This window comes from Lissotriton helveticus, chromosome 5_1 (assembly GCF_964261635.1).
Source record: "Lissotriton helveticus chromosome 5_1, aLisHel1.1, whole genome shotgun sequence".
In the NCBI taxonomy this organism is placed as follows: domain Eukaryota; kingdom Metazoa; phylum Chordata; class Amphibia; order Caudata; family Salamandridae; genus Lissotriton; species Lissotriton helveticus.
In genome coordinates this window covers 1,004,475,951-1,004,494,572 of record NC_136065.1, presented here as the reverse complement: position 1 = coordinate 1,004,494,572, position 18,622 = coordinate 1,004,475,951, and the positions used below count along the sequence as shown (strand labels likewise).

The window sequence follows — 18,622 nt, the reverse complement described above, 5'->3', positions numbered from 1 at the left end:
TGCAATTGTAATGTGCATAGCTACCTCAAATGGGCGGACTTGGCGATGGCTGAAAGATCACCTGTAAGACATCTGACAGCAGAGAACCTCAGTGAAGTTTAGGCTAAGTCGAAGAGAAGGGTTTTTAAGCTCTTTCTGAAGACTGCTTCAGACAGGCTGCTTCTCAGGCCAAGAGGATTCCACAATTTCAAAGTGAGCAAAACACATGATCTACCTTCTCTTCTGGCCTTATGGATACGGGGGAGCTGGAGGAGTTTTTTTTAAGACCGCAAAGATCTCTCCTGGGTGTAAGGCTTGAAGCTGCGCCTGAGACAGAGAGGGCCTTTCTGGGTGTAGGCCCTATAGCAAAGATGAGTGCATTAAACTTGATCCTTTTGTTCAGTAGAAGCCAATGAAGATTTCATAAGTATCCTGACACCCCAGTCCTGTGGGGTATTTTAAGAATTAGCTGAGCAACAGCATTTTGAATAATTTCAAGACGCTGAATCAGAAAAGCAGGTAGCCCCAGGTACCAACTGTTAGCATAATTCATACTGGAGGTAATCAAGGCATGAACTATAGTGTTGTATAGCTCCTATATATCCTTATATCGTGTTAAGTTAGCATAGGTACATTTGAGATTTAAACGCCATTTTTCCTTTCTTGCAACTTCTGCACACGACCCTTAATTGTTGACTTAGCTTTCAACCTAGTGGTTTGCCGTGGTGTATGTGAGAATAATATGTTATTGCTCTGATATCAGTTTTGTTTAATAAACCATGTCTGCACGGAGAGTGCTGAAGTTTCAGGAGCAACACGATATGGAATTGTTATGAGGTCTGATCTCCACGCCTTCATAGTCATAACACAAGTGCAGCCTTTGCCAACTTGGGCTTGAGGCGGGATTGATATTGCTTTGCACGAGAATTGTTAACACACTTGATGCGGTGCACATGCAGAGAGAGCTGGTGTATGCTGATGTGATTCCTTCATGCTAGGACACTAAGGTATGGGCCCGCCCTAAAACAACCCAAAGAGACCTTCTTAGCTAATAATATAATATATGTGTTAGGGAGGGTGAGATATAAGTGTTGTTAACTCTTATTCATTACAGCATGTTAACATGCTGTCACCATTCGCTTTTTATGTCTTAGTAACTATGCTGATAATTTTGATACTGATAATAAGTATACTTGTATTATCTAAGATACTGCGCCTGAGAAGACGGCATTAGTAAATAAACATTTCAAATGCACATGTGTCTTCTTTACTCCATGTTCTGGTTTGTAATGATAATATAACAAAAGAGTGTTCATGAGTCCCACGTACACTGAGGTACTGTAAGTTCATGTTCTGGTTTGTCTAAACATTGGGAGTTTGATATGTCCAATGAGACACTGTAGCTAGCTCGGTAAGGGGTGAGTTGGTTGCTAAGGTAAGTTTTGGGACATCCTAATTTGCCGAGGTTCCACTCCTCTGTGCACAGTTCTGTGTGAGTACAGAAACCCTGCAACATGGCGCCCAACGGTTTCGGTGGTCTTATATCATGACACTCGAGTAGTTTATCGTTCATGCCTTAACCCCTTCACATCCGTTTCCGGAAAACGGGGTGTCGGTGAAACCTACCTATTTTTTGAAATAGGTCTTTATTCAAGCTTGATTCTTTCTTAAACGGTTTCTTTGAATTACTACCCAGTTGTGCTACAAAGTATTCTTTGTGTGTTCTTGTTTCCAGTGTTGTCATGGCGGCGGTGGCTATTGCGCAGCATAGTCGCGTAGCGGTACGCAACCATCTTCAGACGTACCAGGTCCCAGTAGATGGGATGGCTGTGATTTTCGTGGTATGTGCAGATCCGGCGTTTCCTTACGAGTTGTTTTACTCTTGGGTTACGTTTCCGGCTGTGGACGCTAATTCTGGTTTGTTCCACTCCTACACCGCCTCGGATGTCCCAGCTGAATATACGCCGTACAGGGCATTGGAAATACCTATTGATCATTGGCAGCATCGAGTTTGGTTTGATGGCGCCCTCCCCCACTCTTTGTCCCCTGCGAGGTTAGGTCCACTCTCAATTCCAGGTACAAATTGGCCTGCGTTGGGTGGCTTTACCCCGCACCCGAATCACGGGGCTTGTACCCTGGCAGAAATTCGCAGGCTACATGTAGTTTCCATTTCCGTGATTCGTGCTTTAGTGCAATACATCGGTCGTCATCTTCCTGGTGGTCCCCAGGGGGGTGCGTCCGCTCCCATGGAACGAGGCGGAATGCGTCTCAATCCAGTGATGGTTAATTCGGTTTTTGGTGCGCGTCCTGTTGACAACGATGACTTCCCATTCTGGCTAGCAGAGAAGTTTGATCAACTGGAGGCGGTTTTTCCGAATTCTACTCCTGCTGATAAACATAGAATGTTAACGATTACTCTACCGAAGGATATTACTCCTGAACTTGCTGACTGTGAAAGCTGGGGATAAACTTTTGCGGCAGTTTATACGAGGTGCTTCGGCACCCCGTCTATGAATGCTCTGCCTGAAATAATTAGACGTGTTCAGAATGATCACGGTCCAGAGGCAGCGGTTGAATTGGGTATGCGCCTGTGTGGTTCGTTTGAGATTGTAAGTGATCTCATTCTCTCCAATGTTAAAGGAGATGCAGTTAACTTTCAGGTGTCGAATGCTTTGGCTGCTCTGCCCGATGCCGACAAACCCCGCCAGTTAGCAAAGATTGTGGTGGCCGCTTATAAGACAATTGGCCGCACAAGTAGAGGTCTGAAATATTTTCCAGTGAAGGATAAAAAACAACCTCAGGGACAATCTGCAGTGACAGATGTCCAGCCCAAGTCCAAAAAACAGAATTGGCCTAAAAAACAGACACAGGGGAAGCAGACTAGGCAAACTCTGGATCCTGTTCCTGCAATACAAGCTCCTGCGCCGGCAGACAGAGTTTATGATTTGCGCGATCGCGCGATGATTAAATCACCTGATCGTTTTCAGGGTTCTGATCAACGCTCTCCTCGTTCCTTTCAGGAAACATCGGCCCAGAAGACCGGTGGTGGAGGAGGGGGTGGACGTGGACGTGGTGGCCAGCAAGGACGTGGTCAGTCCCGCCAGACAGACGGCGCAGTGAAGCAGGAGGATTCTACGCCTAAGCGTCCGCAGTTTGCGAAGAAGAAAGTCGCGGCCTTAACAGCGCATAGATATGCCACAGATAGTGAGAACGCGGCTTCGGAATCTGACGTGGGCTCTGACCTTGCTGGACAGCGCGGCGGAGATTACCATAGTCAGAGAGGCGCTCCGTCCACTACTGAGGGTGACAGCGACTGAAGTTTTTGTTGTTATAGAAACAGCCGATACGAGATTGGCTCCCCCTGAAAGACTTTTTGAAATTGTCCTGTTAATTGAAGGTGACATACAGCGTACTGTCAGAGGGGTATTTTGGGAGAACCTTTCGTCTACGTACGACATTTTGCTTTCCGAGGCTGACTGGCCCCCACCTTTTGTGCTCGCAGCGCCGCGAGGGGAGGAGGTAATCCTTCCCAGTTTCGCGCACACTGTCTCAACTGAGCATGCGCAGCATTTTGCAGAAGAGTGGGCTCGTGCTCTAGCACCGGCTCTCTACCGCAACCAATGTGGTTGGGACAAATTGTCCCCATGCCACGAAATTCCTTTGCGGTCTGAGCCGCAGCCCCAGCCTCAATATCCCATACGGCGTGAAGCTAAAGCGGCCGTCGCAGAAATCCTTGAACAATTGGAATATCAGGGAGTTATTGAAACGTGTGTGTCACCAATGAATAATCCCCTTTTTACTGTGACCAAACCTGACGGGTCATATCGTTTGGTATTGGATTACCGGCATTTGAACTCGCATTGCCGTAACTGTGCAGTACAGAATACTCACGGCTCTGCCCTAGTGGATAGTCTAGTGCGTAAGCGTTTCAAGACAACGCTTGACATTTCCAATGGTTTTTATGCCCACAGACTGGATGGCTTTAGCTCCCAATGGACAAGTTTTACGTCCGCTGGTGTGCAAAAATGCTTCCGGCGACTCCCAATGGGCTACAAAAATAGTCCTGGGGTCTTCACCTCCAGAATAGTCACACTATTGGAGGGAATCGATCCGGATGCATGTTCTTATGTGGATGATATTTATCTCACAGACGAAATTTGGATGCATCTGTGTCGAGTGAATTCCATAATTTGTACCTTTGCAGACATGGGTTACAAATTTAATTTTGCAAAATCGCACATTGCAGAACACACAGTGTTGTTTTTGGGCTATGAGCTCAACAATGAAGGTAGAGGTTTGGCTCCTCACTTCTTAGAGAAGTGCGCACAATTGCGCGCTCCAACAACACTGAAAAAATTACAATCTTTACTGGGCTTTTTGAATTTCGGCAGAACTTACATTCCGGAATATGCCCAGCGTATCAAGCCTTTGTATGCTTTGATACAACCAACTTTCTCAAAATCATGCTGGCTGCCTGAGCATTCAGCCATTTTGCTATCCTTGCAGGCTGATCTGCTCGCTTCTAAATATTTACTGACTCGTGATAACCACACCAACCTGGTAATAAGAATAATTCCCGGGACGGTGGGTTTCACATACCTCACTTTTAATGAAGGTGACACAGTACCTATTGCTTACAAGTCACACTTGTACACTTCGGCTGAGATGCGGTTTCCCACAGTGGAAAAGGTTTTAACTGCTGTACAGATGGCTATTCTAAAGGAACGAGCACTGTCTCAGGGGAAACGCATGCTAGTGGTAACACCCTGTCCTCACTTGGAGGCAGTCACGAAAGCCAGTGTACCGAATTCAAAGGCTTTGCACCCTCGGTGGATTCAGTGGGCTGCGTCATTGTCATCCACGGATGTCATGTTTATTTTTGACGCTTCCTTACGGTCGCAGGAGTACTTGCAGTATGAATTCGTTCATCCTGCTCCTCTGGCGATGCGACCTTTGGAGGACTTCCATTGCATCATTTACACTGATGGGTCGGCGCAGGTTGCGCATGGCTCTAAACATGCCTACGTTTCCGCATGCGCCATTGTGGTCGGTGCTATGTTGAATGATGAGTTCATTTCCAGGGAGGTACACACGTTGCCCCTGGGCGATTGCACCGCACAATTGGCAGAGCTTCGTGCTCTCTTACTAGCTTTGGAGTACGCAGATCCAAGTGTTACTACTCTAATTGTAAGTGATTCTTACTACTGTGTCCAGTCTTACAATGAAAACTTGTTCTTTTGGATTCAAAATGATTTTCATGATTCCAAGGGTAGCACAATAAAACATAAAATGATCTGGGTTCGAGTGGCGGAGCTTAAGGCTATGTTGCCACTCGTTTATGTGATTCATACTCTCGGTCATCAGCGCGTGGGAGTTCACGCTGTTGGCAACTCGCTTGCTGATGAAGCGGCGAAATCAGCAGTATCTACATACTTAGTTGCAGCAGTTACTAGGTCTAAAACCAAGATTGATAGCGACATCTTGGCAGCGATTGCTGCCTCTGAGAAGGGAAGTAAACATCCTGCGGGATTCCCTTCGAAGTATAAATACCACTTAAGTCCCGAAAAGGTTCCTTTTGTGACAATTCCTGATGTTGGGGAACGGCTGATTCCCAACTCGGATCGCAGAGCAGACTTGATTACAGCGGCTCATGAAGGTGTGGCGTCTGCGCATGCGGGCGTCTCGGCCACTGTAACTCAATTACAATTACGTTTCTGGTGGCGGGGACTGTACAAACAGACGCGTGATTATGTCCTTCTTTGTGACATATGCCAGCAGATTAAACCTTCAACTGCTACGCGTCCGCCTCAGACTCAGTTGTACATTTCTAATAAACCGCTAGGCTGTGTTTATTTAGATCACTGCGGTCCATTTTCATCTGATACTGCGTATAAATACATCTTAGTAGCAGTTGACTCATGCACACGCTTTGTGTGGGTATGGCCACATCGCAGCGCTGATTCACGGACTGTCATTAGAGATTTGCGTATCTTTATAGGGATTTTTGCCTGTGGTACCTTCCATTCGGATCAGGGTCCGGCTTTCGCCTCCAAGGCGTATAAGGATGCCATGATTTCGATGGGGGTCCAAGTCAAGTTTTCGTCACCCTACAGACCTGAGGGTAATAGTGTAGTTGAACGAATGAACCGTGATTTAAAGCAATCTTTGACAGCCCGAGTTATAGGCACTGGCAGAAACTGGCTGGCTCACCTCTATGGCGTGCAGCGTGCTCTTAATAATCTCCCTAGAAGGTCTCTGGGTGGGCGGACCCCATACGAAATGCTCTTTGGCATCAAGATGTACGTCCCTGACCTTGACGGTCTAGACTCTGTGGTTCGCGCCACTTCCTTTGACGCAGATGAACATTGCAATGTTTTACAGAATCTACAAAAGACCAGAGACAGTCTTGCAAAGGAATATTTGCCCTCCACTTTGGATGATGCGTTGCAGATCCCGGTAGTTGGCTGGCTACCCCAAGTTGGAGAACTGGTTCGAGAGAAGATCGACAACAAGAAAGAGTTTGGTCCCTCCTATCGAGCTCCAGTCCCAGTGCTTGGAGTGAAGGGCACAAGAACAGTCATTTTACCACCACTTCCAGGTCGTAAGGAAAACAGGTTTATTTCTATTGACAATGTCAAGATACACAGAGTGGCCGATTCTTCTTAGCATGACACCGGCTGTTTCCTGTCCTTCCATTGTGAGAAATTCAATTATGCCCACTGCCTCTAATATTGAACCTGAAGTGGCCATCGAATTACCTGCTGTTTCCAGTCCATTATTAAATAATTTGCCCGGAACTAACATGGATGAGACAGACTATACATACCCCACTGATTTGTCCATGCCTGACCTGCAAGCTCGTTTAGCCACGGAATCCAGATTTTCATTTGACTCTGCTTCCCTTGCCTCGAAAAAACCCTCTCAAATTGCGGTATATGCTAGCCTGTTTAAAAAACATTTTTTGATTCCTCCTTGGATATACATTTGGCTGGTCCTTTTTTCGGTTTACCTTTTTATGTCAATTGGTTTTGTGTTTTATTTTTTTCGGATTATGAATGGACACTATGTCGAGGAGAGAACTTGCATTACTCATTTAAATGGAACATTGGCCCCACTTTCCTCTTCACATTCTACACACAGATTAAAAAGAGACTTGACTTTGGTTAACATCACAGCATGGCCTGTTCTGGATGGAATCGCGTGGGATGCAGTTCGTTTTCAGATTCATGGCCCAACGGAAGTCGTTAATGTTCCTAATGTACTAAGAGTTAATATGGGGGATGTGGTGAAACAAAACATTCGTTCTGATGATTGGGATGTTAATGCTGTGGAAAGTTTGTTTTCTGATTTGAAATACTATGCTGCTTTTGATGCTGAGGATTTATATTTAGAATCTGCTAATTATGGTGAATTGTTCTGTTACCAACATTATGGCAATCACTTCTTACACAAAACATCTTCCCGAAGGGAGGCTGTTAATTTTACTCAGTGGGAACATTGCCCAGCTCCTACACAAGGGAGTTCAGAAACGTTTCTTAAAAAGTATACTTATTTCACTGACTTTAACCAGTCCAATCCCGAGTCCTTTTATTTTAAATTTCACAAACAGCCACTGTCCAAGGTTAGACTTACCGATACAAAATTGTTGTACTCGAAGGCCTTCCTAGATCAATTAGTTACTGGGGGCTATGAGTTATGGAAGGAAACAATAGACCTTAAATCAGTTTGGGGTTCAAGGGCCTGGCAGGTACGAGGCACTGAGGCTTTGCACCGTGCATGTCTCATCCCAAATCATATGTTGTTTTTAAATGAAACCATTTCCCAGACCACATGCTTTGGATTGGCTACATCTAAAAGGTTAAACACCCCGTCTTTCCCGGAGTTGGAGGAATATGAGAATTGGAGTAATTTTACTCAATTGTCCATTAAAGATATACAGGCTCTGCTTCTTAATTTCTCCTTTAACATTTCCAGTATGAATCCCAGGGGTTGGCTGCTTTGGCACCGTAGTGCTGATTCTTGCCAAAAGAGATTTTTGAATATATCTGACGGTTTTAAGACTGTTAGATCTGATCCCCGGTTTGATTTGAGTCATACTGTCACCTCTTACTCTGTGGGCAAGTTGTGTCAAGCTTGGCTGAAACATTCAACTTTACCTGCGGTTAAGTATCACCTTTCCAAACTGAATGCAGACGTGGATTTGAATGATTTCATTAAGGGCCCAGCTAGTGGCAGGTCGAAACGGTGGTTATATGGGGTTTACAATGAAATTTGGAAACTCTCACAGATTGAGGCTGCTTCACGCCTTAGGGCTATTGATCAGGCGAATCTTGAGAAAGTGCTTGCAGTTGTTGACAATAGCATTAACGTGCTTTCCTCTAGAATTTACACATTAGATAATATTGTGTCGTCTGTTGTTGATATTGTGCATGATGAAGTGTCAGTATTATACCATGGTCAAAATCAATTACGGTCAATCATGCAGTTTGCCTGGACACTTCAGACTCTGAAAATGGGTAAAGTTCCCTGGGGATACATGAACGTTTCCTCTTTATTTTCCCCGTTTAATTTGACAGACAAACAACGCTTGCTTTCAATGCGTGATGCTTCCTTTTCAATGCTCCATATTGAAAGATTGGAGTCTTTACCTTTTTCTGTGGCAGAAGCCACTACTGCTACGTGGCTTATCCACGGTTTAATAACACTGCCTTTTGCTTTATATAAGTTTTCAAATTGTATGAAATATGTGCCAATAGGTCGTTTTGAACCCTTAGGTAGCGGTTTTCTTCATGAGGTCTGGTCACTCCCATACACATACAGATGTTTCAAGGATGAACAAGAAGTTTATCTAACAGGGGATGAGTGTACTGAGACGCCAGATCATTCTTTAATGTGCAGACACATACAGTTACACGGTTCATGTAACAAGGACCGACCGAATATGGCTTGCGTTTTACAGGGCACGCCAGTTCCTGCTATCATCCCCACGTTTAAACTGTTAGAGAATGGTAGTTATTTAATGCTCAATAATGAAAACTGTTGTGGTTTAATTAAAGGTATAGCTTTCATAGTAACGGTTAGTGAGCGAGTTATTTGCTGCAGAAATGTTCTTTATCCTCCCACACGTGAACATAGGGAGTCTTCCATTTGGCCACAGATACCGACCTTGGGAGCAGAATTCAGCGGCATGGCTAGAATAAGAGCTCTATTGTCCCAGAAAGAGGTGGCCTTGAGCTCGGCCCGTGAAACTTTCGTGCTTCACATTGCTAACACCCGTACGGAGGTTCAGGCTCTTTTAAATACTGATTTGCCTTTGCATTTCGGAGCCATGGTCCGTTCTATCTTTAACGCATCCTCCACAACGGGCCTAGCACATTTTTTTAAAGTTGTTAGCGGTGGTCTCGTGACTTCCTTTGAGAAGATTTTTGGAGTCATCCCTGCCTTCTTCCATTCTATTTTTTCATCCTTATTTGGAGGGTTCCCGTTTTTACTTGCATTAGCGGCTGGCGCATTGGTGGTTTTCTGCCTTTTTAAATATGGATGCCCTTCCTGTGCAAGACCACGCTCAGCTGCTACTGACGCGGTTTCGCAACCGCATGCTTGATTATTATGGCACACTGCCGTTGGCGACTCTAAGCACGGCGTTTGGATTATCTTTTCGGTTCTCCTATTTCACCTGTGTCCAGCCTGTATTTCGCTGCCTGACCTGTGATTTCCTTTGGGCCATTGATTTGTGTCTCTGCGGACCAATATCTTCTGACGTCGATTTTGATCAACTGATGAGTCCTATCATTGCTCACGAGTTGGTTTGTTCTGACGAAAGGATTATGGCCTTGGCGGTGGCACATGGACTAATGGGTCCCTGGGATGTGTTGTCGGCAGCGCGAAATTTCTTGGAACGAAGTTTTCTTGAAAACCCACCGAGCTGTCCTCTGATGGTTATAGAGGATCCGGTGCTGGAAGATCACGTATGTTCCTTTCATCTTTTAAATTGGATGGCTGAACTGTTTTCGGATGAGGACAGTGACTTCCTCCTGGAGGCTGTTGCGGCTTACTTTTCATATACAGTCTTATCATAGACACTGCCTCAAATTGACATGCTGATTGATAGCATTTCCTTGATTTTATTGACTTTTGGTCAAGACATTTTATTTTTGCTTGCCTATTGGCTTGAGCCACATTATACTTGTGGGCTATTTTTTAGCATTAGTTTTTATAATTGAATTTTTATTCATGCTCGTTTAAAATTGGATTCTGCTCTCATGTGATGGCACTTCTGTTATCTTATTTAGTCCGTTCTCGGATCATGGGGGGGTGTTGTATAGCTCCTATATATCCTTATATCGTGTTAAGTTAGCATAGGTACATTTGAGATTTAAACGCCATTTTTCCTTTCTTGCAACTTCTGCACACGACCCTTAATTGTTGACTTAGCTTTCAACCTAGTGGTTTGCCGTGGTGTATGTGAGAATAATATGTTATTGCTCTGATATCAGTTTTGTTTAATAAACCATGTCTGCACGGAGAGTGCTGAAGTTTCAGGAGCAACACGATATGGAATTGTTATGAGGTCTGATCTCCACGCCTTCATAGTCATAACACAAGTGCAGCCTTTGCCAACTTGGGCTTGAGGCGGGATTGATATGGCTTTGCACGAGAATTGTTAACACACTTGATGCGGTGCACATGCAGAGAGAGCTGGTGTATGCTGATGTGATTCCTTCATGCTAGGACACTAAGGTATGGGCCCGCCCTAAAACAACCCAAAGAGACCTTCTTAGCTAATAATATAATATATGTGTTAGGGAGGGTGAGATATAAGTGTTGTTAACTCTTATTCATTACAGCATGTTAACATGCTGTCACCATTCGCTTTTTATGTCTTAGTAACTATGCTGATAATTTTGATACTGATAATAAGTATACTTGTATTATCTAAGATACTGCGCCTGAGAAGACGGCATTAGTAAATAAACATTTCAAATGCACATGTGTCTTCTTTACTCCATGTTCTGGTTTGTAATGATAATATAACAAAAGAGTGTTCATGAGTCCCACGTACCCTGAGGTACTGTAAGTTCATGTTCTGGTTTGTCTAAACATTGGGAGTTTGATATGTCCAATGAGACACTGTAGCTAGCTCGGTAAGGGGTGAGTTGGTTGCTAAGGTAAGTTTTGGGACATCCTAATTTGCCGAGGTTCCACTCCTCTGTGCACAGTTCTGTGTGAGTACAGAAACCCTGCAACAATAGTCTTGCGGAAATCCATAGGGATGAGATACAGCATTCATCCTAAACTTAAAAGTGAAGAAACGGGCAGATAACGCCTTGATTTGGGGCTCGAAGGTAAGGTTGGAATCAAATTCAACCCCAGTATTTCTTGCTACTAGTGCCGGAAGGCGGGGTTGGCCCCATTTCAGATGGCCATGAAATAGTGGGAACGGGAGAGATTTTGATGCCAAAGGAAATAATCTGTCTTATTAGAGTTAAGTTTAAGACAGCTTGCATTCATCAACAACGGCTTACAGACTAAGGTTTGAAGGAACACAGAGTTGTAGGAGTGTTTTCCTGGAAGGCCATGAGGAGTTGGGTGTCATCTGTGTAGGATACAACTCTCACCTTCACCCCACCCCCAAGACAGGACTTGTTTAGACAGTGGCTCCAAATATATATTTAAAATGGTGGGGTTATGGGCCAAGCCCTGAGGCACTCCACACTCTTAACAGGTTTGAGGCAAAGTTAAAAGGTGGGAGGAAAACTGCCTGGAGCGGTCGCTAATAAAGGATTACAACCATAACAGGGTTTGGTCTGTAATACTGATCTTTTCTAGTCTCTCTGGCAGTATAGCATGAGAGACCATATTGAATGCTGAAGAAATGTCCAGTAGTATTACCATAACTGGGGTATTTAAATCAAAGTTTTCTTTAATGTATTCTGAGACTTTAAGCAGGGCTGACCCAATGCCGTAGCCAGCCGATTGGGAGTCGTGCAGCAGGTGATTGGATTCAAGAAATTTTGATAGCCTATCAACATTTTTCTCTAGTAATTTAGCAACCGTGGGAAGAAGTGAAATAGTTCTAGAGTTACTCAGAACATTAGGGTAAGCTTATGGCTTCCAGTTGGAATGAACCTTCGGCCAGTCTAGGGAGTAATTTAACAGTCTGTTTAATATAGGGTTCACCACAGGGGCAGAAAGTTTCAAAATGGCAGGGATTCGGAGGGGGGGGGGGGACCAGACTTGCAACTTGCGAGTTCAGCTGCTGATTCGTCAATGTTTAGTAGCGGGGCAAATCTACAAAGTGATGACCTGAAGTTGGGTAGGATGTTGCTTCTTGAGTCATAGGAATTTGTGTCAGAAAATTGTTCAAACATGGTTTGGATTTTCTTGAAGATGAAAGAAGAAAGCTGTACACATAACTCTATGGAAGGAGAGAGGGTGTTTCATTGAATGATCCAATAAAGTATATGCCTGATAACGGAATGCCTTTTTCAGGAAGAGTTAGCTGCAGTTTGTAGTTCAAATTACTTACATATATATGTTTCATCCATATTAAACATACTTGTCATCCCTTTGTGTATTGGGTAATAGTTTATCACAATAAACTTAAGGGTGCATTTTTAAGAGCCAGTCCCATCGTGATGTTTGTGCTTGAGCCATGTTTCCTATTCAGTGCATACTTGCCATTACTACTTAATTATAAAAAGCATAATTGCACATTAGATATTCTTTCTTCTGACTTTCTTTCCACTGTGATTTTCTTTAAAGCAACATTTACTTTCCTTTAATAATGGTAACTGGGATTTTGTTAAATCAGCATAGCACAAACGCACAGTTCTTCTAAAAATTTGATCCAGAAGAGGGCAGGTCTAGCTTCTAATTAGGTCTCCACCTGTACATGGATTCATGTCACAAAGTATTTAGAGTAGATTAGCAGCACAACATATATATTTGTCATCATTCTGAATGAACAAAGTGGGTGCTTTGCCAGTTTCTTGGCTTTCCTTAAGCCCAATTCACATAAAATCAGCAAATCTACTCACTGCAGATTTGTGCTCAGTTTTCGAAGACTTATACATTTATGCTAATTCACATTTTCCAATCAATGTTTGTGTGTATAAGACCTATTCCATTTTTCACAAGTGTACTTCCCTGGAGTGCCCACAATGTGGACAATCGAATGGCAGGGCATAGAAGATATGTGCATGTTTTTCTTTATTTTTTTTCTAAAAGGTGAAACAATTTCCCCATGAAGGAACCCTTAGCCTTACTGTCATATGAAATATCAGGTGCACCTTTAGCACCCTGGAAAACCACACCAACGCTTTATAGGAGTCGGTGTGCTTGTTTTACTAGGGGAAGAAACAGCCTAGAAACTGACTATCAAAACCAGGGCTGGACTAGACACCAAATTCACTCCTGGCAAAAATGTTCAACCCAGATCAGCTGCAGGATGTAGAATTTACAGGGGAGCCATGGTTGGCACAAGGTAGCCCATCTTGCTTTGAATGTCCCCCTGCCCTGCAGTCCACCAGAAAATAGCAGAGTGGCAGAATGGCCAGTCTGGCCTTGGTGAATACCCAGAAACATCTTGCTTTGCGATCGTTAGCTGCATTTTGAAGGAGTAGTCCAATAGATAGCACTCTTTGTCCCCCCAAAAACAACCTCATTTTGCTAGACTGCGTCCATAAGTGTACCAGTGGAAGTATGCACTCATTCCTGCCCCTGTATACAAGAAAAGAATGATACCATTTATGTTCTGTAGAGTTGGCTGTATTGAAAACAAAACTTGTTTTGAAATCTAAATATAATCATTACCACTGTCCAAGTTATCTGAAATTTGTTTACCAAACACATACATACTATTACACTGGATGTTCCGCAATATCTCTGGTATGTAAATGGATATGTTACAAATGAAACACACAAATATATTTATAGGGCAATTTTAAGCCTGGCTTGCCTATTCAATTACTACTGCAGTATAAACCAGATCATCAGAATATATTTCCAACTTATAAGCACAAAACGCAACCCTGTGTTGGCAGTCTTTCATATTAGAATAGTTTTGAGCCTTGTGATGAATGAATATTAAATGTCAAAAGGAAAGGCCAGAAAAATGATTCATGAATGTCACTTAGGAACCATACTAAAGATTAAGACAAATTTCATAATCGGATAACTTCAAACAATCTATTAAAAACGCATCACTTATAACACACAGAACATCAGCCATGAACAGCAAGTTTCCTTTAATTTAGAAATTTAAAAATAATTTTGAAAAAGCACTGCCAATTAATGTTGCGATTGCCATGGCCTACACCAAACAAACTTCTTGCACATCACTGCATAAGATACTTCATTTTGAAAAATGCAAAAGGGTTGTACTGCAGTCATTCCGAAGGGTAAATCTAGATAAATGATGTCCTTATTGTGTTGGGCTAAGTAAACTGTTAAGTTAAAACAATCTTCTGTGTAAATTGGTAAATTATGTATGTGAGCCATAAAATTTGCACAGATTGCAATTATCCCTCGCAATGCTATTAGCCAGGCTTGGTTAACCAAAAGCTTTTGCACCACGCTGCTAGAAGTAGTAATTTTATGTCAATTTTAAAGAAAAGGTACCATTTATTTACAAGAAAGGAAAAGGAAAATGAAACATGCCCTGAACTGTCTGAAATGTTTGGATTTTTAAATTAAGCGATATCTGCATTACAACTCCACAATACATACAATGTTCTGCCCCTTCATAGCGTTTTATATACAACGTACTTTCAAAAATCATCTTGCATGATATTAAAAGGCACAGTGTATGTCAATATGATGTGGAAAATATGTGAACTGGTAATTGCCAGTATTGAATTCCTCAAACACAGACTGGTAAAAAAAACTATAAGAAACGCTAGAATTATGTTAAAAGAGGTAAATGCTACAAAGGTTTAAAATTGGTGACTTTTTCGGGCACATGCACAGCTCAAGTGCCCTTTCAACAGTTTAGTTTTTTACATTTTTTTTAAGGTGAAGCAATAGTGATACAAGGCATGAAACACATCGGCTTGCTACTAGTAATAGCTTTCATTTTATGAGCCATAACACACAACGTTCAGTTACACTTACCCCTCTCTCTGAGCTTCCCCTTTTTCCAGCTCCTGAATAACCCCCAGCAGCACCTTGATTGTTTCCTGGCTGGAGCTTATTAGGTTTTCCATCATGTGAAGCTGTGCTTTCAAATCCACCACTTCCGTGTGAGGCACAATTTGCTGGCATTCGTCACTCACTGCAACGGCTGCCTGCGAAGGCTGGTTTCCTTCCACATGTATAACATTGAGCTGGAGAGTTTGTTCACTACATTCGGTTGTTTGACACTGTGCCTGCGCCGAGCAGGCCTGCACGTCTAAAACCTGCGTCGCCACGCCGTTGAGATGCACCGCTACGTCGTCGTCGTCGTCGTCCTCCGCCGTCGGGCACAGCGACCACTCCGCCTCGGTCATGGAGTCCGACAGATCCGGGTATGCGGCATGGGAGCCGAGTGCAGGCAGATGAACTGTGGCTTCTTCCGTCTGAAAGACTCTCCAGTGTGCTGATTGAGTGGCTCCCTCATTACCCAGTGGCCCCGTGTCGTGTTTTGCTTTCTCGAGCAGCTGGCAATCAGGCTCCTCTGAAGTAGAGCTTGCCGAATTCTGAAGGGAAGGGGGTTCTTCCGTGCAACTGTGCAAATCAACGCTTGTACTCGCCTCTGAGCAGTTGCCAGTGGCAGGCTGATGCACCACATCCATGCATGCGTTAATGTTTGAAGCCAGCCCTTGCGTCCTTTGATCAGGCACCTTTCTGAAGTCAGAGGTCTCCCCTGAGATAGCGCGCCCTTTTTTATCTTTAATGTCTATTAGAAAGCCGTTGTTCTGATTTTTAAATGTTTCGGCAGCAGAGGCGTTTTTAATAAAGTTCCCTTTCTTTCGGTCCAGAGGAAAAGTCTGATAGCGTTTTTTCAGGTCGGGCGAAGTTTGAACTCCTGTGCTCTTGGTAACGTTTGGGATTGACCTTCGCGCCGGTACGGTCATGTATTTACGATACGCTGTTTTGTACGTTATGGTCTTGGAATCTTTTTTGTCTGTTTGCTGCATCGCGGACAGTTGTTCATTCTGGGCCTCACAGATGTCTTTAAATCTCACCTGTAGGGCTTTATTCCTTTTTTTAACATGCCGGTTGGGGTCTAATACATATTTCATCTCCAAGGCAAGTGAAACAGCTGGTTCAACGTCACTGTCAGAGGTTGTTAATAAGCATTTGCCGTCTTCTTTACTCACCATGATTCCTGCACATGGAAAAAAAAGTTGAGCAGTCGTTATATGAGAGACGAATCAGGCTTGTTATTTAATGCATATATGCTACAAACAGGTATCCCAAAATAATGCTCTAAATTATATGGATAATGTACGTAACACATTAAATTAAGCTCCCCAGTAAACTGTACATTCAACAAGGTATGGAATGTTAATAAACACTGTTATTTTCATATATAATAGCTATTCTTTGCTCCATTGACTTGTACCCCAGACTTCAAAAGGTTCACATACATATTGTATAGGAGGTCTTAATGGGAAGGGAAGATTCATCATTATTTCATTCATGCTGACCGTGTTCTTTTGCATTTTTAGTGTACCAGAATAGGCATAGGCAAATTCACAAAAGGGATTTGTGCAAATTGTGCTCCATGTGCACAAAGAGAATTGTGCACACATTTTTGCCATGTGAATAATGGGCCTATCAAGATGAGCCTTGGTTTGCGGAAGGCTCAAATGTAGGTATGTCCCTTATACACAGATGCTTTCAGCTCTGCCCTGAATTCTGCAGGGTAAGGAATAATGCAGAGGGTGCAATAAGTCATCTGCTTGCATTCTACCTAGTGCTTAGTCAAGAATCTTTTGACAGAATTTCACTTCCACTGGGCTGGTAAGGCAATGGTTGGGAGATGCCCTCCCTGACTCACATGGGTAGAAGCCCGGGGCAGGTGAATATCCCTGAATATACTGAAGAAGCACACATGACAGCAACTGCTGGTAAAGGTTATAAAGAAAGGAAATGGTTGTTGTAGGACTTGGCTAACACATTGGTAAAATGCATGCTCACCTATCCGGATAAGCTATGTACAATTGTGGACTACTGTTATCATAATCCTTGTAGTTCCAGGCAGCTTGCAGGAGGTTTGGCTGAATTGGTGTTATCTGGAATCATTAATAGCTTTAATGCTGTAATAATGGCCTCCATTTCACGGAGATCGAGAGTAGAGATACAAATTATGTAAACTTTGGTTGTATAACCATATCTAAGGAGAAGGAAGGTTACTTACGGTATTTAAAACAAGTCTTCAAATAACCAAAGAGAAATAAAACATTTCCGCAAGTTCTTTTGGCCTACTCTCTCTCTCTCTGAATCTCAAACCTCTGCATGCATGCTTGCCTTTCTGATGGTTGACCTATTTCCCATGTTCAATGACTAAAGTAACGAGTATTAATAATGAGATACAAAATACGTTCTTATACCAATAGTCTTTTTAGTGGTATGAAGTAGAACATTTCAGCTTAGCTTCTACATTTTTGCAAGCAGTAGTGATATTGTCGTGCCCCCCCATCGAATAATTTATTTTAAAATATAACATTGCAATTGTGTGCCTATTACCTCTGATCATTCATCTAGCCCAAAGGGAGAACCTACTTTAAAAAATGGATATCAAAACCTTCTGAGTTTGCCATACTGACTAGTTATGTGAATGCAAACATCAAGCAAAAGAAACTATAACATAGAATCAGAAGACAAAATAACAAATACATATTTAATGGTTTGAATTGCTTCTAATCAGGAAGGACCTTTTATTTGGAACTAGGTTGTATATTTGACTTTATTGGAAAAATAAAAAAAACTCTTCAGTGGTGTGAGCAATTAAATAGACTTTTTGATGTTCTACCTTATTCTGCTCTAAAATACATCTATTTTCAAAATCTCCCTGAACTATGTAGCCCAGAACAAGGTCCTGGGTGTGTTTAATATAGCCTTATAGCCCGCCGTAGCGGGCTATACCGGCTATTAAAGGCCCTCTGAATCGTTAAAGGCCCGAGCTGTAGCCCTGCTACAAATTAAACAAAGGGTTCTCGAGGGGATATAAATCCCCTCGAACTTCGAGAAGCCTTTGTAAAACATTGGAATGTTGCTCTGCGGGCCTTTACCGGCCCGTAGTAGCAAGGAGCACTCCATTGTCTGCAATGGAGCTCCCAACATTCCAATGTTCTAATATTCAATAGAAATTTGGCTTAAACCTATTCTTGCTCTAAAGACACATAGGCAATGGGAACAGTGTATGAATGATGACCTAATGAGTTTGAAAAATATGTAGCTATCAATTTAGATTCGACAACAACCCTGGCATTGAAAGGGATATTGGGTACAGTTAAATGATGAATGTGAATTCAGTGCAATTACAGATTTACGGCTGCATTAACAAATTATGCTGGGTATTTGGAATTCTGGAGTGAATTTCTGCATATTTTGCGAATAAGAGTTATATATAAAGTGTTTATTCAAGAAACATCTATATGTAGGGTACCTAAATGTACTATCATTACATTGCACTTCAGGTCATAATTATTTTTCC

The 18,622-nt window shown here is 42.8% G+C and overlaps 2 protein-coding genes across 2 annotated transcripts in view; one reads left to right on the top strand and one right to left on the bottom strand.

Moving 5' to 3' along the window:
* The window catches only part of DOCK1 (dedicator of cytokinesis 1), a 1,311,419-nt gene that overhangs the window by 660,767 nt on the left and 632,030 nt on the right, over positions 1 to 18,622 (top strand). The window lies entirely within an intron of this gene.
* INSYN2A (inhibitory synaptic factor 2A) overlaps positions 1 to 18,622 on the bottom strand; it is a 144,221-nt gene that overhangs the window by 92,088 nt on the left and 33,511 nt on the right. Inside the window, exon 2 of the mRNA XM_078643511.1 lies at positions 15,094 to 16,288. Coding sequence (XP_078499637.1) covers positions 15,094 to 16,283 — 1,190 coding nt within the window. The 5' untranslated portion in view covers positions 16,284 to 16,288. The remainder of the gene's footprint in view (positions 1 to 15,093; positions 16,289 to 18,622) is intronic.